This window comes from Apis laboriosa, unplaced genomic scaffold, assembly GCF_014066325.1.
Source record: "Apis laboriosa isolate Shangri-la unplaced genomic scaffold, ASM1406632v1 scaffold46_cov150, whole genome shotgun sequence".
Taxonomy (NCBI): domain Eukaryota; kingdom Metazoa; phylum Arthropoda; class Insecta; order Hymenoptera; family Apidae; genus Apis; species Apis laboriosa.
Window position 1 is genome coordinate 462,492 of NW_025223399.1, and position 23,301 is coordinate 485,792.

The following is a 23,301-nucleotide window of genomic DNA, read 5'->3' on the forward strand; positions in this document are numbered from 1 at the left end:
ATTCTTTCTACGATCTGAAACAATATTATTTCAAAAATTTCTGTTCCTGCTTTGCACACGATCCCTTCTGCTCCCGCTAAATTTTCAAAATTGGTAGACACACGATTTAATAAATTCTAATATACAAATTTTAGTATAATATTTATTGGAAAAATTCTTTAAATTAAAGATAATAAATAGCATTCATTTCCTCCAATCGAATCCTTTCTACATCAAAAACTTCTATTCCGTCCCTTTTTGCACACAATCCCTTCCTCTCCCACTGAATTTTCAAAATCGGTAGATACACGATTTAATAAATTTTAATACACAAATTTTAGAATATTTATTGAAAAAATTCTTTAAATTAAGGATAATAAATAGCATCCATTTCCTGAAACTAAATTCTTTCTATATCAAAAACTTCCATTCCATCTTCCCTTTTGCACGATCCCTTTCCCTTTCATTGAATTTTCAAAATCGATTAAGACACACGTCTTAAAAATTTTAAATACAATACTTATTGGAATATACAATATTTATAAAATACAATATTTATTGGAAAAATTCTTTAAATTAAAGATAATAAATAGCATCCATTTCCTGAAACTAAATTCTTTCTACATCAAAAACTTCTATTCCATCCCTTTTTGCACACAATCCCTTCCTCTCCCACTGAATTTTCAAAATCGGTAGACACACGATTTAATAAATTCTAATACAATTTTAGTACAAAAAATTTTAGTACAATATTTATTGGAAAAATTCATTAAATTAAGGATAATAAATAGAATGAATTTTCAAAATCATACACGCGACAACCAAACAGGTTGATCGCCGATTCTCGGCCGCAATCACGCACGCGTGAAGGAGAGCGATGGTGTGCACGTTGAAAACGGTCAACGACGGTCAACACGTTCCGCTTCCCGAAATATGAAGGAGCGTTTTCACCTCCGTCGTGACACCCCCCCCCCCTCCCTTCGCTCACCGTGAATTAAAGCAACCACGCGATTCCACTAACTCACGCTCTTTCTCCCGCTATGAATCGAATGGTGCATAGTGGTAGCAATGACGGTGGTAGTAGTATACTATGGCGTATACGACCAGTAGTAGGGAAACGAAGGATAGTGACGAGGAGGGTGAGGTTGGTTTCCAAGCGAAAAAGGGGGTGGTGGATGGTTGGCCTGGCACGAGGTGCACCCCTGGAGGGGGTGCGTCGGTCGATACCAGCGTCGCGGCGCCAACTGTGTGCGTGTACCGACCCCCATGCGCGAGAGAGAGAGAGAGAGCAGAGAAAAATGGGGATTGGACGAAGGAGGAGGGAAAATGGGAGTGCGGAGAAACTGGAGGAGGGGGGAGTGGAACGGAACAGATGGATGAAGGAGAAAGGAGAAAGGAGAGAGAGAAGAGGGTGTGTGTGTAGATAGATATATATATATGTATATATAGAGAGAGAGAGAGAGGAGGATAAGAGAAACAGAGGAGATAGAAAGACGGTCTCCATGGAAACGCGAAAGGAGCCTCTCTAACTTTCTGCACGGAGCAGGACCTTCGGCTTGTCTCCACCGAGCGATAAGGATTTTTCTATCCTACTATTCCAAGCGTCTAACTTGATCCGTCTAACTTAAGGCTTCGCATCGGTTTGGAATCAGGTTAACTTGATGTTGATTGGCGATCTAATTTTCCATTAAGTTAACCAAATTATATGGCATGTATATCTGTAATATCTAATAATCGCGTCTACATTTAAGTGGATGTTTTTTAAGAATGTAAAGTAAAGAATAATAGAAAATATAAATAATAATAATGATAAAATAATAGGATAATAGAAAAGAGAGTAACGGCTTTCTTGTGACTTTCGAACGAAAAGCGCGCAACTTCCTCGGAGGACGTTTTCCTCCCCCCCCTCGTAAGAAAGAGACACTTTAGTTCGACCGGCTGCCTCGTTAATTTAGTTCTAAGTAAAAAAATGTAAATTAACCAGGATTTTACACGGGCAAAGGAGACAAAGGAGGAATTACAATGATACTTAAGGCGAGATAAGGAAGACGCGGTGGAAAAGAAAAGAAAGTGTGGCTACTTTTGCGAACTAGTAACTTTTTACGACGAAGAATGATGGAGAATTATGCAGAAGGGACATTTAAGTTCAGTTTCCCGTGAACGAGGGAATGGCGTAACCGGCCTTTGAAAGCGGGAAAAGACTTAAAAAAAGACACTTCTCCTCTCATTTATTACCTTCGACGAGGTATTTTAAATATTAGGGGGGGATTTATGAAATATATATATTTTTACGTTTTTCTATTTTAAGACGCACGAGTTGAAAAAACACTTGTCCTTTCAGTAGTAAATAAGTAAGTGAGTAAGTAAGACATCAAAATAACAGGAGGGAAAAGAATTTTCTTTGTTTATGCAATTTTAATTTTTTTCCTTTCTTTTTATTTTTATTTTTATTCTTTTTTTTTTTTTTTTTTTTTGCAAATTAACCAGCAAAAGAAATATTATCCGCGCACAGTTAAAAGCGCATTATACTCAAGAGTAATTTACTTATTGCTTTCGAGAATGATTTTTTTTTTATTAATATTAAATTGAGAATGAAGAAAGTTGTTACACTCGATGACATATGACGCTTGAGAAAAAAAGAAGAAGAAGAAGAAGAAGGAAAAGAAAAAATAAAAATACTCTCGAAACAATTTTATCCTTTTGAAATATACGATAATACCGTATATTTGTAAGGAATAATTCGATAAAGCATTCTTCGTCTTTCTGCGCAAATTCTCTTCGAAGTACGTTTCGATCCGAATCCGCGAACGCGATTGGTCGCGCCATTATCGCGAAACATTTTCCATCCCCGGTTTAATCATTTTCCCGATCGATAAGGAAGGACGTGGCGCGGTAAACAGGGAACGCCACATTTTCGCGGCGCGGTAATAATTATCGGTGCGGGTTGTGCGAATGCAAAAAGATCGGAGAGATTATTGCGCTCCTCCTCTCCTCCTTTCTTCCAATTCTTTATCACCAATCGAGAATCTCGATCCTTGGCCGAGCATCGAACCGGTGATGCCGTACCGAGGTGAGTCTCGAGGACAGCCGAGTTCGACTCTGACGCGATCTTCATCGATTACACGGGCGGTTAATTATTACTTTTGCTCAACCAACGGTGAGCAATTTATTTCGAGCCTCGAGAAAGAGGGAAAAGAGAGAGAGAGAGAGAGAGAGAGAGAGAGAAGAGAGGAGCGGCGATCGCGACGGATTCGAATGGAAAATGGCGGCGATAAGAGTGTACAGAGGCGAGATAAGAAAATTCGATTCTCCGCGTAAATTGCCTCGGTCGATAATAAGATCTCGAACAAGGCTCACCGCCATTTTCTTTTCTTCCGCGGATAATATCTGTTTCTTTTTTTTTTTTTTATCGGTTTAATAAGAGGCTGTTTCGTAAAAAACGATGTTTTTTATTCGAGTGCAATGAACTGCGATGCTCGTCACGTTGTTTTCGAAGCAATTGGGATCGGTGAGTATTCTGCTACGAATATTTATTTATTTCTTTTCCATAAAGAGAAACGAGGTTTTCGAAGTATCGTTCGACTTTCGTCGAAATTTTATTCGAGTATTAAAGTTATCGTAAATCTGTTTAAAATTCGTTAAATATCATATCTTTCACCGCGACAATCATATCAACTCGTTTCTTCTTATCGTTATTCCTCTCTGTCATTAAATCAACGCGCTGCGAATTCTACGTAAAATACGTTACGAATTTAGCATAGAAATCGAAATAAATAAACAAATAAATTTTCTTTGTTCCTTAATTACAAAATTTTCTTAAAAAAACGCGTCGTACGATCACTCGAGATAAGAAAATTATCTAATAATTTCTTTCGAAGAAAAAGAGTTTCTTTACTACCCTGTGAATACTTCATTTTCAATTTCCAGCTACTCGCGATATTTAGATATCAAAGGTATCAAAGCGAGGTAAAAGCTACCTGTTACGTTACCCGATCGACGATTTCAATTTTTGCCGAGTGACGTAACGAGGCGAGATACGCGAGGTTCGACGAACCTCACCTGTGTAACCTACGCATTTCCGTTTACCGACTCACCCACGTCGGTAACTCGGAGATCTCAAAGATTTTTCTTTCCCCCCTCGAACGAGTCGGGGCACAAGAATACATATACGCGTTCTATACGCGTTCTTCACGATTCATTCCGATCTATCTATCTATACGCGATACATCAACGTGCTACTACCGACCGAGTAGATATAATCCCACGCGAAAACGAGTTTCGCAGTTCATTGATACTGCCCCGTTAAAGACCTCGGCCCACGCCCAGACGCCTCTCCTCTCTCTCTCTCTCTCTCTCTCTCTCTCCCTCCCTCCTTTCCGCGTCCACGGATCTCTCCCTCTCTCTCCCTCTCTCTCTCTGTCTGCGCTCCTTTTTCCATGCCATTTTCAGCCGGTGCAGCGGCAGTTCGCGGGCGACGACAGTGATGGTTTTAAGATCTCGTCACCCCGGGCGGAGGAATCGAGGAATGTTGCCGCTCTCTTTCCTGCGCGCGCAGGCTTCCTTCTTCGTTGAAGAAGAAGGAGTGGGAAGGGACGGTGGTGGTTTGGAATCGTGAAACGCGTCCCTCCTCCATCCGGGACACGCCGCCACTTCCGGCGATCGGGTTTGTCGTTCTCTGTATCATCATCTCTCCCTCTCTCCCTTCGCCCCCGTCGGAATTTTCCCGATGAATTCTCTCTCTCTCTCTCTCTCTCTCTCTCTATTCCTCTCTATTTCCTTCTTCGCTGTTGGATATGGTCGGGAGGGATGGAATAATAATTGCGCGGTAAATAATTGCGCTCTCATCGAGAAGGAGTATGGATCTGTGGATGGAAGATTTACGGATGAAATTTCGAAACGGGAATGTAAATTCGTTTGTGATGTTTGATGTTAGCCGGATGTTGATATCTAAATTTTCGAAATTTGGAACGGAGGAAACGAAGGCGATGGCTAATGATCGTGTTCGCTGGTCGAAAGAATTTAAACGTTCGAAGAACGAATCTGTCGAACGTGCACGATTTTTCCATCTGCGTGATTTTATAATAATGAATTAAATTTCGCAAGAAACGAAGTTCAATGATCGAATGAACGAATCTGTGGAAGATTTATGCGATGAAATCTCGAATATATGTTTCGTTTTCATATTTGATTTTATAATAAATTAAATTTCACGAAATTTTGAAATGCGTGGAACATTAGTTAGAAAATGCAGAGGAAACGAAGGCGACGTTCAATGATCGAAAGAACGAATCTGTGGAAGATTTATGCGATGAAATCTCGAATATATGTTTCGTTTCCACATTTGATTTTATAAATTATAAATCATAAATTTTATAAATTATAAATTATAAATTAAATTTCACGAAATTTTGAAATTTTGAAAAATGAAATTTTATTGATACACGATAGAAAATGAAGAGGAAACGAAGACGACGTTCAATGATCGAAAGAACGAATCTGTGGAAGATTTATGCGATGAAATCTCGAATATATGTTTCGTTTTCACATTTGATTTTATAATGAATTAAATTTCACGAAATTTTGAAATTTTGAAATTTTGAAAAATGAAATTTTATTGATACATGATAGAAAATGGAGAGGAAACGAAGACGACGTTCAATGATCGAAAGAACGAATTTAAATCTTTGTCGAAGAACGAATCTGTCGATCGTTTCCACGCATTTGCGTGATTTTACGATAAAAAATTTCACGAAATGCATGGAATATTAGTTAGACAGAAGTGAAGAGGAAACGAAGGCGACGTTCAACGATCGTGTTCGTTGTTCGAACGAACGAATCTGTGGAAGATTTATTCGATGAAATTTCGAACGCGTGTTTCCACGCATCCATCTGATTTTATAATGAATTAAATTTCGAAATGCGTGGAATATAGAAAGTGTAGAGAACGGAAGTGAAAAGGAAGGCGACGTTCAATGATCGTGTCGTTCGAAAGAACGAATTTTTTAAATCTTTGCCAAAGAACGAATTTGTCGATAATTTTTGCCATCTGATTTTATAATGAATTAAATTTCACGAAATTTTGAAATGCGTGGAATTTTATTGATAGAAAGTACAGAAGAAACGAAGGCGACGTTCAACGATCGTGTTCGTTGTTCGAAAGAACGAATCTGAAGATTTATTCGATGAAATCTCGTACGCGCGTTTCGTTTCCACACATCTTTTATAATAAATTAAATTTCAAGGCGATGCTCAATGATCGTGTTCGAAAGAAAGAAAGAAAGGAACGAATCTGTGGAAGATTTACTTCGATGATATTTCGTTTCCACGCATCTTTTATAATGAATTATATTATTTTATAATGAATTAAATTTCACGAAATTTTGAAATGCGTGGAATTTTATTGATAGAAAGAGAGGAAACGACGTTCAACGATCGTTGTTCAAAAGAAAAAAAGAAAGAAAGAAACGAATCTGTGGAAAATTTACTTCGATGATATTTCGTTTCCATGCATCTGATTTTATAATAAATTAAATTTCACGAAATTTTAAAATGTTACAACAGAAAGTACAGAGGGCGACGTTCAACGATCGTCGTTCAAACGACGAACGATTCGTTGTTCAAAAAAAAGAAAAAAAGAAAGAAACGAATCTGTGGAAAATTTACTTCGATGATATTTCGTTTCCACGCATCTTTTTATATAATTTTTTATAGTAAATTATTTTATAATAAATTAAAATAATAAATTAAATTTCACGAAATTTTAAAATGCATGAAATGTTACAATAGAAAGTACAGAGGGCGACGTTCAACGATCGTGTTCGTTGTTCAAAAAAAAGAAAAAAAGAAAGGAACGAATCTGTGGAAGATTTACTCGATGATATTTCGTTTCCACGCATCTGATTTTATAATAAATTAAATTTCACGAAATTTTGAAATGCATGGAATTTTATTGATAGAAAATATAATAGAAGAAACGAGGGCGACGTTCAACGATCGTGTTCGTTGTTCAAAAAAAAGAAAGAAAGAAAGAAAGAAAGAAAGAAAGAAAGGAACGAATCCGTAGATATATTCGATGAAATCTCGATCGTTTTCCATCCGCGAGATTTTTGATACGCGACAGAAGGGAGAGGAAATGGAGGCTACGTCAACGGCCGCCGTTTGTTGTTCGAAAGTGAATTTAATGCGCTAAGTTAGCGTACGTTACTGGTCGTTACCGGCCGAGGGACCCGAACCAGCCACGATCTGGTTATTCTATTTAACGTCGCCCGAGCACGAAGCCACTTTCGCCTACGTCGTGAACACTCCTGTTCCTCCTCTTGCCCCCCCCCGTCGGGTTAATACTGCACTCGCCTCGACCGGTCGTGATATCCACGCGACACCGACCGCCGAGGATCCCGCCTCTGCTCGTTCCTTCTTCCATTCTTCATCTCGAGAAATTTCCTCTTTTATCTCTATATCGTCTATATAATTTATTTAATTCCGTATATATATATATAAAAATTCGTTTCAAAATCAGATCAGATTTACGATAATTTTTGGAAGAAAGGAAGAAACAAGAGGGAAATTTGTATCCCTTAATCCCTCCATCTCGCGTCTATATATAATTATAATTGCGTATAAATAATTATAATTATAATTATAATTATAATTATAAATCTTCGTCCAAATCGATCAGATTCGCGACAATTTTTGGGAAAAAAAAGGAAGAAATAAGAGGAAAATTTGTATCCTTTAATCCCTCCATTTTGTGTCTATTTAATATTCAATAATTTATTTTATATTTATAATTGCGTGTATATATAAACTTTCGTCCAAATCGATCAGATTCGCGACAATTTTTGGGAAAAGAAAAGAAAAGAAACAAGACGAGAATTTATATCCCTTAATCTCTCCATCTGATCGAGCCGCTTTAAATTTATTGTTTCTTTAGACTTTTTTATCTCGTGGCACGGGGAGAGGGGAAGGGGGAGAGGGGAAGCGTGGAGGACGGTGCAGGAGAATCAACAGGCGGAGTGGAAGGGGAAGAACTGCGGAGAGGAGAGCGGAGAGGGAGGGGGGGGGGGAAAATGGAGCGAAAGTGAAAAGGAAAGTGATGTGGGATAAGAGAAACGAGAGAAACGGGAAGAAAAAAGAATAATACGGAAGACGTATCCGTATGGATACGTGTTTCGCTTCTATTTTTAAGGGAAAGGAGGAATGAACGCCAAGAGAAAAATAATGTCAAGAGAATCTTGTAAAATAAGAAGAAAAAAAAAATTCTCGTTTAATTTCAATAATATTCTTCATCATCGAAACAATTTCTCTCAGAACTCTTTCAGTTTCATGATTTCGAAATTTTGTGTCCCTTTACTCTCTCCTCCTCCTCCTCCTCCTCCTCGAAGAGAAAAATAAGGCGAGAATCTTGTAAAATAAGAAGAAAAAAAAAATTCTCGTTTAATTTCAATAATATTCTTCATCATCGAAAAAATTTCTCTCAGAACTTTTTTAGTTTCGTGATTTCGAAATTTTGGCATTTCTCTACTCTCTCCTCCTCTTCGAAGAGAAAAATAAGGCGAGAATCTTGTAAAATAAGAAGAAAAGAAAATTCTCATTCAATTTCTATGATATTCTTCATCATCGAAACGATTCCCAAAATTTCTCTCAGAACTCTTTCAATTTCGAAATTTTGCGTCCCTCTACTTTCTCCTCCTCCTCCTCCTCCTCTTCGTTTTCTTCGTTTTCTTAGCGCGAAACTCGCGAAGGATCGTAATGAATCATTGGAGAGTTGCTTATCTGGCCGGGAGTGGGGCTCGTGGGACTCTTTTTCCTTTTCTTCTGGGTGAATAAACTTTGCGAAGGTAATTCGGAATTGCGCGTTAAACGGTTATACCAACAAAATAATATACCCACGATCGATCTTTACATTTACGACATTCGAATCGTTCGAATATAATCTCGTCGAAATTGAACTTTTTCCATTTCTTTCGAAAGAAATAACACACTTGTTTAAAAAGTAAACATTTTCAAATGATCACATTACGTATACGATAAAAGATTAACACGAGTCGAATCGAGAGGAGTCGAGCGGATTTTCACACGGTGATAAAAAAGGTAAGCGTTTTCCAAGAAGGAAGGGGTATCCATGGAAGAGAAAAAGAGAAAGGGCAAGGCAGAAGATAAGGCAAGACAAAACGTCCGGATACGGCAGACGCGATGAGACGCGTCCGCCCTTCTTTGAGCCGAACCGCCCTGCCCGCGCATTCCATCGAGATGACTCCGCTTCGCGCACCGCGTCGCGGGATTGTTCCTCCGCGCCGAAACATGGGAACCGAGAGTTGGGGAGAGCTGAAGGGGAACGGGTAATTTTTCTTCTCTCGATTAGGAAATATTAGCCGGCTTAAATTGCCAGTAAAATTAATAACTAGTAAGTATATATGTGAACTTTCGAGATAAATGTCAGAAGAGAAGGTGAATCAGGATCGAGTTGGAAGAAAGAGAATTTAATCCGAATTTCAAAAGAAAATTCTCGAAAGAAAGAAAAGGATAGACTTTCGTACCTTGGCAAGCCTGATTTATATTAGCAAAGTCTTTTGGAATTTGGAAAGAAGTAAAGCGGGTGGTTAGGAAGTTATTTGTGATAGAAAGTTCTTTTCGTTTTTAAAAAGACGACCGCTCTGAGAGTTTCCAATTTCCCTATGCGACAATGTTCAAGCGATATGGCTTGGTTCCAACTTGGGAAATCAGTGTCGAAGCTACGATTTGCGCGCCATTCTATTTTTACAGAAAAAGTGGTAAAAGATTATTTATTAAATTTGAAAATTTTAATTTGGAGAACGACGATCGTTCGAGAAATCGAGGCAGAAAGATCGAGATCGAGTCGATCTGTGCGCACGAAATCGGATAATCTGATTTATATTGGCACGCCTGATTTGTATTAACAAAATCTTTTGGAACTTGGAAAGAAGAAAAGCGGATGGTTAGGAAGTTATTTGTGATAGAATCGAGTCGCGGCTCGTTTTCTAATCGGGGGGGCTTCGAGTATCGAGCGCTCTTCTCGAGGGAGAAGAGGGGGAGGGGAGAGTGAAATGAAATGAAAGAAAGAGGAGAGGTTGTCGTATACACGTATACATAGGAGCGGCGAGTGGAGGAGAGTGGATATTGTCCGGACTTATACGGACATATAAGGACACTGGTAGTCTTTGCGCGTTGAACGAAACAAGGGAAGCTCCATGTAAGGGTATCCTTCGGGATCGCCTTCTCGTAAATCGTTCCAAGGGTGCGACGGTATGCTACCCGTTGAAAGAAAGAAAGAAAGAAAGAAAAGAAAAGAAAAAAAAAAAACTGGAAAAATGTCTCGATTTTTGTCGAAAAAAGAACATGCTTCTCGACAAAACGCGAAACGGATTTATTCGTGTTAAAACAGTTGAGTTTTAATGAATAATTAAAGAAAAGATTTAACGAATAAATAAATAAATAAATAAATTTCATCGTTGAATTACGTTGCAGATATTATTATTCAAAGATAAGAAGATAATAGATAAAGGGGGGAAGAAGAATTTGGTTCGGGTGTCGTCCCATAAATACCCGTCCCATTATTTCTAACCCATGAATGTATTCATTAAAGAGAGCGAACGATGCTATACATTATGGATAACGCGGTTTTGCATTAAAGTTAAAACGAGCGTTTCAACGTGGCGTTTCGTAACCCGCGCTTAAGAAACAACATATCTCTTTCTCTCTCCCTCTCTTCTCTTCTCCTTAACTCAAGAAAAAAAAAAAAAGAAAAACGAAACAGCGATATTTACCAGTCGCGTGAAAATTAAACTATCTACTATGAGAATTAAAACTATCCTCTTTTCTTTTCTTACGAATCTTTCGGGAGGAGAACGATTGCAGTACAAGCTATGCGTACGCTTCGTTCATCGTTCCACATGGCGAGAAACCTTGGCGGAAGAAAGAAAGAGAGAGATTTCGAGGGAGAGGAAGGTGACCCTCCTTCCCCTTCCCCCTCCCTCTCCTTCTCTAGACGGAGGCAAGATTTGGCGCGCGATAGGATCGAGGACGGACGAGGAGGCACGCGCCTCGAATAGTAATAACAATAACAATAACAATAACCATAATAATAACAACGATAAAAAGGAGAAGGAAGGAAAGAGAGATACCGTTTCCACGACCGTTTCAAACACCTGCAGCCTTCTGCCGGCAAGTGACAGAGGAGCAATTTCGAGGAAGTTTGTCCGCGTACGCAACGCGTTGACCCTTAACCGTATCCCGCTCGTATTTCTGTCGACGCACATGCGGGCTCGTTCTCCCCATCCCCGTTCGCAAAAAGCGAGGCTCGATCGCAGCGACAAAAGAAGAAGAAGAAGAAGAAGAAGAGGAGAAGGAGGAGGAAGACTCCGAGGAAATGCCAACTCCGACAAGAAACTCGAATCTATATCTCTCCGTTCTCTCTATCTGTCTCTCTTTCCGCTTCTTTTGCACGAGTCGATGGTTTAAAAGGAGGAGAGGGGGAAGAAAGTTTCTTCCTGCCCTATCCTTTTTCTTCTCTTCGCCTCGTTCTTCGGCTCGCTTTTCGCTCGAAAGAAGAGGGAGCTTGCTTGGCTCCCGATAATGGAAACACGAATGTCGGAGTAATTTGAGCGAAGAATGGATATTTTTGTTGGACGAGACACCCTTTTGATCGGTCGAAACGGCTATTGTTTGCTGCTTCGCTCCCTTTCGCGGACGGATAATTGATATCTCAAAAAGGGAGAGGGGGAGGAGAGAGAGGTTTGCGGTCGATGTTTTTTGGATGGAATTAAATTGATCGATTTCGAGTTTCTTTTTTTTTTTTTTTGTCAGTTTTTATTTCGAAAAATATTTGTTTAACGGATAGTTATGCATCGTGTCTTTAGAGTCCAGAGAGAATCGAAGAAATATAAATAAGGGGAGGAGAGAGAGGTTTGCGGTCGATGTCTTTTGGATGGAATTAAATTGATTGAATCGAAACTCGATTTCAAGTTTCTTTTTTTTTTTGTCAATTTTTATTTCGAAAAATATTTTTTCAACGGAAAGTTATGCATCGATCATGTCTTTAGAATCCAGAGAGAACCGAAGAAAAATATAAATTATGGGAGAGGAAGGAAGAGGTTTGCAATTTTTTTTTTTTATGTAATCAAATTGATCGATTTCGAGTTTCTTTTTTTTTCGTCAGTTTTTATTTCGAAAAATATTTTTTCTAACGGATAGTTATGTATCGATCGTGTCTTTAGAGTCCAGAGAGAAATATATAAATTATGGGGGAGGAGGAGAAGAGAGTTTGCGATCGATGTTTTTTTGGGTAGAATTAAATTGATCGATTTCGAGTTTCTTTTTTTTTTTTGGCAGTTTTTATTTCGAAAAATATTTTTTCTAACGGATAGTTATGCATCGATCGTGTCTTTAGAGAGAACTTTAGAAGAAATATATAAATTATGGGGAAGGGAGAGGAGATTCTTTTCGTTCGATTTCGAACGTCGAGGTTGTATGCAACTTTTTGACATTCGCCGTGTAGCTATTTGTTTCGGTATTTGAATAACAAATGTTTGCCCGTGGAGGCGTCTCTTTTGTTTCGTTCTTCTTTTCCTTCCATTCCCTTTCCTCCCAAAATGTACGTCGCATAAAAGAGCAGGGCTGGAGTTATGGCTGTCGGTCCCTGCTCGGGATAGAGACTTTAAAGATTTCAATGCTCAACTGGTTGAAAAACGTAAGAGGATAGAGCAACCGTGGCGAAGAGGGAAAACAAATGTTGGACGATAATTCGAAATTCGATGATTTTTATGACAAATCGAATTTAAAAATTTATTCTTCTTCGAATATTGTTCTTCTCTCGTATTCGCGAATTCCAATGTTGATTAATAATTGTTTTAAGCTGAACGATATTTTAAAATTAATTTAAATTAAATTTTAAAATTATCAAATTATCTTTTACTTTACGGTATTTTTTATTGAATTTTTCATCGAATTTTTTTTCTAATTCAAAATTAAAACAGTTTGAACATTTTAAAATTATTTATAAAGCTTTTACTTTACGTTATCTTCTATTGAAAATTACTAAAGAATTTTTTGATAAAAATTTATCTTTCATTTGAACCGATTTTATAATTTACGGTCCAAGAATATCTGTTCTATTCTTTAATAAATTGAACACAATTTATTCTCGGATTTAACTTTTAGAAAGAGAGAAAAATTAAATTTAAAATTATTTTAATTTCGCGAATAATTTCCCTCCAACGAAATATCAACTCTTATCAATTTTTTTTTTTTTTTTTTATGTAATGCACGGGATAAAATGGACGGGAGGCATGATACAATAACGAACGATTAAGAATGTTAAGAGAGTATGCGAAAAATATCGAGAACGGCGACCCTCGCTCGCTTTCTAAATACGTCTGGTATGAGAGGGATAAAGTGAATTATGGCTAATGGTATGATGGATACTCGGCCGGAAATTCAATGGCCAGAAAAACAACGATGACAGTATATAACAATAAACAGTTCATCCACCGTGTGCCGTACTTAATACGATCCGCAATCAAATATCACGGATAAAATAATACGTTTGTTTCGCCAGAAATAAAATGGAAACGAAATATTTTTTCTCGTTCGATGAAAACGCGAACGAAATTTTCTAGAATTGAAAACGTATATATATATATATATAAAGAAACGAAACGAAATATTTATTTAAACGGATTCAGAAACGGATAATTTCAATATCTTTAAATTTCAGCAAACTAGAGATCTAGAATTATTCATAATATAGAATTATATATATATTTTCCTAAATTTTTTTAAACGATTGAAAAGAACGATTTTAATTTCAATTCCGAAAACGATCGATCGAATAGATCGAAAGAAATCGATACAAAAGCGAATATGATTAAAAAAAAAAAAAAGTATAGCTTATTTATCAATCCGTCCACGTTCGATGCAAATCAAACATTTGCTTTCAACGCTCCGTTTCCAGGGATCTTGATTACGTAACACGCGACAGATGTTAACCAGCAAGCGAAATGAAAATATGGAACGTTAATCGCGAGAATTGTCGCGATATTTATTATCATATTGCTCCTGTCTCGCTCGTTTCTTCGAAATTAGACCAAATTGCGAATTTACGTCCAATCCACGCGAATAATTTCCCTCTACCTCGAAGATTTTTTCCTCCGTGAGGAAGAGGGAAAGAGAGAGAGAGAAAGAGAGAGAGAGAGAGGGGGGGGAAGGGCGCGAAATATAAACCGGTCGCGAATTATGCAACGATAATAAAACAGCCTCTTAATGACAATTTAAATTCATCGTGATTAATTGATCCGTTAAACGTAAACTTTACTCAATTGGCATTGCACGTATTTGAAACAATTGAGAAACCAGAGCAATCAGACCCAATTTCTTAATTCGAATGAAAATAGAAATGACAAAGGAAAAATCGACTGTTAAATATTAACAATCTCTCTCTCTCTCTCTCTCTCTCTCTCTCTCTCTCTATACGATAAAATAAAGAAAATTTCTTTCATATTTCCCTCGTCCAATCCAACTCCTCCTCTCCGTGTATCTATAACCATCGCACAACCCTACGAATCGGGGTATATACCCACTTATACACCTACTTGAAACCACACCCTTCGTACGGTGTATCGAAAAAAAGGAGAATCGATTTTCTATACCGCGAGTTTTTCAACCCCCTCCTCGAAGGAATCGAAGGGGTGGATCGATCGGATCGCGATGCATATTCATTAAATTGGTGACAGATGGCAGTAAAGCGATGGCAATGGCAGACGAGCATTGCGAACGAATTGGTAGTCAGCTGATTTTGACAGATCCCTCGTCTCGACAGCGGGCCAGGGGCGACATAAGGGGGCGAGATGGGGGTGCACAATGGAACCGACGTCGCCATTGTGGACGTTTATATATATATATGTGTGTGTGCGTGTGTGTGTGCGTGTATAAGATCGATCGATGGCGAGGGGTGGACTTTATTATGAATTTCTGCGTCTTTCAAATCGCGAATAAATTAACGAGAGATGGCAGCTGCTGAAGCAGAGGAGAGGGGAGGTGGATCGAGTCGAATCGAGTCGGTCATCGAGCTTGAAACGATTGGACGATTGGATTGGATCAACCGCTTAAATGGACAATTGGGGGAGGGAGGAAATTGGGTTTTAAAACGTAGTATTTCTCGATTTTGTTGAAATTTCTATAAAAATCATGGAGGAAAGAGAAGAGGAATAATTTTTAGAAATATTCTACGTATCGTTCGTATCCATTCCTTTTTTTCTACCGATTCATTCGTTATCATCGGATACTAATTACGTTATTCGAAAAATGTCGAATATGGATACTTAAGTATCCTCGATAAAATTATAGAGAAAAGATACTAGCTACGTGAAATATTAATTATGTTATTTATTGAAAAATGTCGAATATGGATATTTAAGTATCTTTACTTTGATAAAATTACAGAGAGAAGATACTAGCTACATGAAATATTAATTATATTATTTATTGAAAAATGTCGAATATAGATACTTAAGTATCCTCACTTCCATAAAATTAGAGAGAAGATACGTGATACTAGCTACTAGTGAAATATTAACTATGTTATTATTGAAAAATACATGGATACTTGAGTGAGAAGGTGAATTGAAACAAGGAAAGAAGATAAGAGTGAATGATGTATCATTTATTATCGGATACTAACTACGTTATTTATTGAAAAATGTCGAATATAGTACATTTAGTAGTATCCTCACTTCAATAAAATTATAGAAAGAAGATACTAGCTATGTGAAATATTAATTATATTATTTATTGAAAAATGTCGAATATAGTACACTTAGTAGTATCCTCATTTCGATAAAATTACAGAGAGAAGATACTAGCTATGTGAAATATTAACTACGTTATTTATTGAAAAATGTCGAATATGGATACTTAAGTATCCTCACTTTGATAAAATTACAAAGAGAAGATACTAGCTATGTGAAATATTAACTATATTATTTATTGAAAAATGTCGAATATGGACATTTAAGTATCCTCACTTTGATAAAATTACAGAGAGAAGATACTAGCTACGTGAAATATTAACTATGTTATTTATTGAAAAATGTCGAATATGGATACTTAAGTATCTTTACTTTGATAAAATTACAGAGAGAAGATACTAGCTACATGAAATATTAATTATATTATTTATTGAAAAATGTCGAATATAGATACTTAAGTATCCTCACTTCCATAAAATTAGAGAGAAGATACGTGATACTAGCTACTAGTGAAATATTAACTATGTTATTATTGAAAAATACATGGATACTTGAGTGAGAAGGTGAATTGAAACAAGGAAAGAAGATAAGAGTGAATGATGTATCATTTATTATCGGATACTAACTACGTTATTCATTAAAAAATGTCGAATATAGTACACTTAGTAGTATCCTCACTTCGATAAAATTACAGAAAGAAGATACTAGCTACGTGAAATATTAACTACATTATTGAAAAATGTCGAATATGGACATTTAAGTATCTTTATTTCGATAAAATTATAGAGAGAAGATACTAGCTACGTGAAATATTAATTACATTATTTATTGAAAAATATCGAATATGGATACTTAAGTATCTTCACTTCAATAAAATTACAAAGGAAAAATACTAGCTACGTGAAATATTAATTATGTTATTTATTGGAAAAATATCGAATATAGATACTTAAGTATCCTCTCTTCGATAAAATTACAGAGAGAAAATAGCTACATGAAATATTAACCACGTTTCATCGAAAAATACATATACGTAATATTATACAGATTTAAATCGAATATGGACGTTTAAACATCCTCACTTCGATAAAATTACAGAGAGAAGATACCAACTACGTCAAATATTAATTATATTATTTACTGAAAAATACTTGAATATATGTACACTTGAGTGAGAAGGTTGAATCGATGAAAACGGATAATTAAATGAACGATACGCATGTATCTAGAGCGTCGATTTTTCAATTCGATTCAATATTATCAAATTAATTTCCGATTGATTAACGATCTTTAAATATTTAAATTCGCACCCAATTCGAGTTCGATCGACGCGAAATTGAAAATTTTCCGTTCGCACGAAGTGAATACCACGATAAAGTTGAATTGGCGAAAGACGCGTGGGACGCATGCGCGTACGTGTATAATACAGAAATATTCTGTGCCCCATGAATTTAATAATGGGATCGTATAACTCACCCTGTTCGGTTGAACGTGCCAGCTACGCCGTTTTCCATGCCTCTGTATGCCGTCTTCGGAAATGGTTAGGTCAGGCCTGCTGCCAACCAAACAACCCCCTGTATCATATTGGCCGACCAGAAGTCTCAATCGATTTCCTGGACAGATGCCCTGGGCAGTAAAAAGGAAAATATATATATATATATATATTGCAATAACAGCGCACAACCGGAGGGAATAATAACGACTTAATATCGCGGAACCATGCATGCCAAACTATATACGCGTTGCACGTTTTATTATATTGTATGTTTCAAGGTTATTCGAGAATATTTATCGTGGGAAATAAAAATTTTAAGATAAAATTTTAAATAAAAATCCCCCCCCTTTTTTTTCCAAGAAATTAATTTATTCGATCTATCGTTCATTATTATCAGGTTATTTATTGAAAAATACAGAGCCTTCCTTATAAATTTCTCCGAACGATTCCAACCGATTCCATCGACCAGTCAATTTATCGAAAATTACAGATTTCTTTTCTTTTCCATTGTCCCTCGAAAATTATTAATTTTTTTTTTTCTTTTTTAAGAAATTAATATTCGACGTATTATTCATTATTATTTCATAGTATCGTATAGATTTAAACCTGTTAAGTTATTAATCCTAATATATATCGAATTAATCATTTCTTTTATAAACGATTCCATCGAGTCCATTATTCTCGAAAAACTTATTATTAATTTCTTTTTTTTCAAAAAATTCGACATATCAATCATCATTATCATATCAGATTATTTATTGAAAAATACGTAGTACAGATTTAAATTAACTTATTAATCCTAATATATCGAACGAATTAATCACTTCGTCGATCCTCCCTTATAAACGATCGTATCTCCAAACGATTCCAATTGATTCCATCGACGAGTCGATTTATCGAGCCCGATGCAAATAACAAGTTTTTCTTCCCCCTCCATTCGACGATCCCATTATCCCTCGAAAAGGACGCATTCACGTGACAAAGCGACGGCCCGTGAAATCGATTCGCGCGTATTATCTGCCAACTGATAATCCCGCGAGTCGAGCTCGAAGGAGGAAACGTTAAACAACGTTTAGAGCTTCGATTGTCTGCTAGAAATATCATCCATACTCCAAAATGTCGCGAGAGGAAACGAAGCTCCAATTAATCGAAACGAGAACTCTCTCTCTCTCTCTCTCTCTCTCTCTCTCTCTCTCTCTCTCTCTCTGGCTCTCTCTAAATTTGATTTGCTCGTGAGCAATATATTACACGATGGGTTCTCGAGGCCTGACAGGCACAGCTGTCGAATCTCTCCTAATATCTCAGAGTTTCGGGGGGGAAAAGCGGTGACAGTGGAAAAATCCGAAGGAGAATGAAATCGAGGCTGGGTGTCGATACGTCGAATGGAAATCTCTCGTTGTTTCCAGATCGAGCACGCGTAAAAATCGTTCAACGCATATAACGAAATAACGAAGTTAATAATAATAACAATTAATAGTAATTAATAATAATAATCAATAACATTCGCTGTATATTCGTGGAATATGCGTAATCGAGAACGTTATGGACGACTATCGTCGTTCGCCTGCAACACCACGTTCGAAAAACACGTAGCAGGCCGGCCGATGTTCTGTGTGCCGAGCTCTACAAAACCGTTCATTTGCTGACGAAAACGGCGCAACAGTGACAGAGGAGAGCTCCATTATGGATTCTATCGATTCCGTTCCGCTGGAGAAAAGTGGAAACACGCGGGGCGATCGCGTTTCGATCGTTCACGAGCACGCGCATCTGCCGTTAATTTTCGTGCGGACAAATCGATCTCGAGAGGTCAATGAGGCGTATATCAAGGGACGAGCGAGCTCGAGCTTTTGCCCAACTTTCCTCGATTCGAATAATTGGCGGTCGACTCGCTCAAATTCTCGATTGCAAGCCGAAGCGTTCGATGAAATATATCGAGAAGGTTCAAAGGGTCGCTGCTCCCTTTCGAATCGATTTTTTGAAATAAAAATCGGAGGGAAAGAGAGATGTACGCGCGCAAGAGGCTTTTAACGAATGATTAAAAATGCGTCCAATTAAACGAGCATTTTACAAAACACTCCGTGCTTCAATTTAAAAAGAATTTAATCAAACGCAACGCCCCAATTTTTCATTAACTTTTATAATTCGATCCACGTTAATTTAAAAAATTCGATTAAAAAAAAGAATCGCTTCAACGCACACGATCAATTATAAAATAATATATATATATATATATTATATTGTATACTTTGTGTATATATATATATATATATATATATATACACAAATCGCCCGATGCGTTTATCGTGGCTGGCGACGCAACGGCTTGTAAATAAAGGAACAGCGCATCGGGTCCCAGCTGCGAAACTCGTAACATTTCGTCGTAAACCTCGTAGCGCACCCCGTTTTCCAATCTCCAACTCGAGCCACTTCCCCCTCCACGCTTCCTTTCCAACGAGCGCCATATGCACGTGGTATCCCTCTCTCGACGACGAACGACAACTTCATCTCTCGCGCAGAAATTAATATACCGAGAAACGAAATTTATTTCCATTGTTTTTCTCAATCTTTCTCAATCGAAGAAATCGCGTACGCGATTCGTAGAATGTCGTGCTCGTTATACATATACACACACACATATATATATATATATATATAAAGAAGATTATACGGTAAGAAAGATATGCGAGGAATGCGGCTACGTCAAACGATGGCTAAATGTCAGCTCGAGGAACAGTGTACGGTTTTATGTGCAGTGAAACGTAAGAGCGCTTCCAAGGATGACCAATGCGTTTTAAAAGCAAAGTACGACGAGTTATATGGCGAGTCAAAGCAAATATTTGAAAACATAACATAGCACAGTGGTACGGTATAAAACAATCTTATTAACAATCGCTCGTTTTACTCGTAATCACTTGTCCTGTCGTCGTATATTTTTATCGTTACATTCTATTCGCTTCGCTCTAAAAAGAAAAAAAATAGATGTATTTAAGTGTATCTATTTTCCAGAGCTTCGAATAGATGGAAACTCGGATCATCGATTCGTTCAAAGAAAATTTTTTTTAATAAACTCCTCTCTCTCTCTCTCTCTCTCTCTCTCTCTCTCTCTCTCTCTCTCTCTCTCTCTCTGTCTCTGTTAACCACACGTCCCGATAAATCCACCTAGCGACAAGTTACGACCTCGCCGTTCGGCCATCCTTCCTCCGCATTCCAAGCTTCTCATTCGTCCGTTTCCTCGAATAGAGAGACTCCCGTACGCAGCGGCTCGTGAAAATGGTGTGTGTAAGAGATAAGAGACGAGGTGGTAGACGAGGATTGACGCAGGTCACGGAGTCTCGAAATCTTTCGAGCAGATGTCGAACGCGGAAACGATCTCTGTCAAAGAGATCTTTCGTTCGAGTACTGGTCTTTCGTTCGCGGTGCGCGCTCGACGTGGCGCCCTCCCCCCTCCCCCTCCATTCTTCTGCCGGCTAGTAGATGAACATCTAAGATCGAAGTCTGTAACGGTGCCTCTAACGTCCCATTTCCGCGATAATAATGCCGTGTCATGTGTTGGGAGGAGAGAGGGAGGGGAGAAGATGAAAGTCTGTGCGTCTCGACGATCAACGTCGTAATTCTCGTCGTCTTGAGCTTATTTCAATATCACTTTATTTTAATCTTTGTCACAAAGTATTATCTAAGTCTCTCTCTCTCTCTCTCTCTCTCTAATTCTTTTTGACTATCGATCTTTATTTTGGTTTTCACGAAAGCTTAAAGCTCCAATATCACTTTATTTTACTTTGTGACAAAATATCTGAGTCTCTTTAATTCTTTTTGACGATCGATCTTTATTTGGTTTTTGCTCACGAGAGCTTATTCCAGTATCACTTTATTTTACTTTGTCACAAACTATTTAATTTTTTTCCAATATTACTTTTTTTTTACAACGAAAGCTTATTCAAATATCATTTTATTTTACTTTGTCACAAAATATTATCTAAAGTCTCTCTCTAATTCTTTTTGATGATCGATCTTTATTTTAATTTCGTTTTCCACGAGAGCTTATTCCAATATCACTTTATTTTACTTTGTCATAAGTATCTAATTTTTTTTGACTATCGATTTTTATTTTGATTTTATTTCACGAGAATTTATTCCAATATTATTTTATTTTATTTTGTGACAAAGTATCTAATTTTTTCCCAATATTATTTTATTTTACAACGAGAGCTTATTCCAACATCACTTTACTTTACTTTGTCTAAATCTCTCTGATTCTTTTTCGACGATCGATCTTTATTTTGATCTCGTTTTCCACGAAAGCTTATTCCAATATTACTTTATTTCACTTTGTCACAAAGTATCTAATTTTTCCCAATATTATTTTTTTTTACAACGAAAGCTTATTCAAATATCATTTTATTTTACTTTGTCACAAAGTATTATCTCTCTAAGTATTATCTCTCTCTAAAGTCTCTCTCTAATTCTTTTTGATGATCGATCTTTATTTTAATTTCGTTTTCCACGAGAGCTTATTCCAATATCACTTTATTTTACTTTGTCATAAAGTATCTAATTTTTTTTGACTATCGATTTTTATTTTGATTTTATTTCAACTTATTCCAATATTACTTTATTTCACTTTGTGACAAAGTATCTAATTTTTTCCCAATATTATTTTATTTTACAACGAAATCTTATTCAAATATCACTTTACTTTGTCACAAAGTATCTAAATCTCTCTAATTCTTTTTTAACGATCGATCTTTATTTCGATTTCGTTTTTCACGAGTCTAATAAGATCGAGTCGCGTTGCAAGGTTGGAGGAGTGAGAATAAAATACATCGGCGCGTTTCACGCGTTTCTCGTCTAGAAATAGAGTGATAAAGCCTGTTGATAGAGGCGGCCGAGGAAAAGGCTCTCGCGAGTGAGCGTCACGCGATCATCTCGATGAGGACGTTTACGTAAGTGGCTGTTCGATCGTCAACTGGGGCAATTGTGAAATCTTTCGAGATACTCTCCGGAGTGGGAGTGTGGTCGATGATGCGACGATGAAGTTTTCCATCCCGCTGTTACTTTAATCCACCGTGGGTCAATTAACTATAAAGAGCGAATCAGAGTCATTTCCCTGACGGAATCGTAAGTTTCGAGGAAGAAAGCAGAAATTGAGATAGGAATAGAAATTTCTTCCTCTCTGTCTGAACGAATTCAACAAAATTATTCCAATTTTTCAAGAAAAATTACAATTGATCAACGAAACTGCTGCCAATCTCGACAAAGCCACTTTCGAACGAATCAGAATCATTTTTAGAGAAATTGAGATAGGAATAGAAATTTCTTGCTCCTCTCTGTCTGAACGAATTCAAAAATTATTATAAAATTATTCCAATTTTTCAAGAAAAATTGATCAACGAAACTGCTGCCAATCTCGACAAAGCCACTTTCGAACGAACCAGAATCATTTTCAGAGAAATTGAGATAGGAATAGAAATTTCTTGCTCTCTATCTGAACGAATTCAAAAATTATTCCAATTAAAAAATTATTCCAATTTTTCAAGAAAAATTGATCCAATCTCGACAAAGCCACTTTCGAACATTTCTCGAATATAATAAAGCGAAATACAGTCAACCTCTCGTTGAAAAAGTAAAAGTAGCCCCCGTTGAAGGAGGTAAATTACCTGTCTACCCCGCAGAGCGCACAGCCACCAACCCTCGAGGCCAGCGGTGTTTTGTTCCAGCACCGTAAGAACGTCGCCCTTTCGGAAAGCAAGCTCGTCCGGAGCTTCCGCTATATTGTCGTACAGAGCCCGCGCTTTCACACATTTTTGCTGAAACATAAAAAATCACGAGTTAACCAGCCTTCTTCTTTTTTTATGATTCTCCGTGTAATCAAATATAAACAGATATACGCGCGCTCTCTCTCTCGTCCATCGAATAAAATAAAAATTAACGTGTCTCATAGACGTATCTCTTTCGAACTTCCTCTCTGAATATCTCGTGTTTTTCCTAACAATTCGAGACGATTTTTCGAGTTCGATGTTCGATCGATTTCTTACACGTGTGAAACTTTTATATTTTAAATATTTCTAT

At 37.1% G+C, this 23,301-nt stretch overlaps 1 protein-coding gene across 1 annotated transcript in view; it reads right to left on the reverse strand.

The window, feature by feature from the left end:
* The window catches only part of LOC122716492 (breast cancer anti-estrogen resistance protein 1), a 116,648-nt gene that overhangs the window by 24,695 nt on the left and 68,652 nt on the right, over positions 1–23,301 (reverse strand). The window contains exons 2-3 of the mRNA XM_043939619.1: positions 22,890–23,039; positions 17,217–17,366 (exon numbers count right to left, since the gene is read on the reverse strand). Of these exons, the coding sequence (XP_043795554.1) occupies positions 17,217–17,366; positions 22,890–23,039 (300 nt within the window). The remainder of the gene's footprint in view (positions 1–17,216; positions 17,367–22,889; positions 23,040–23,301) is intronic.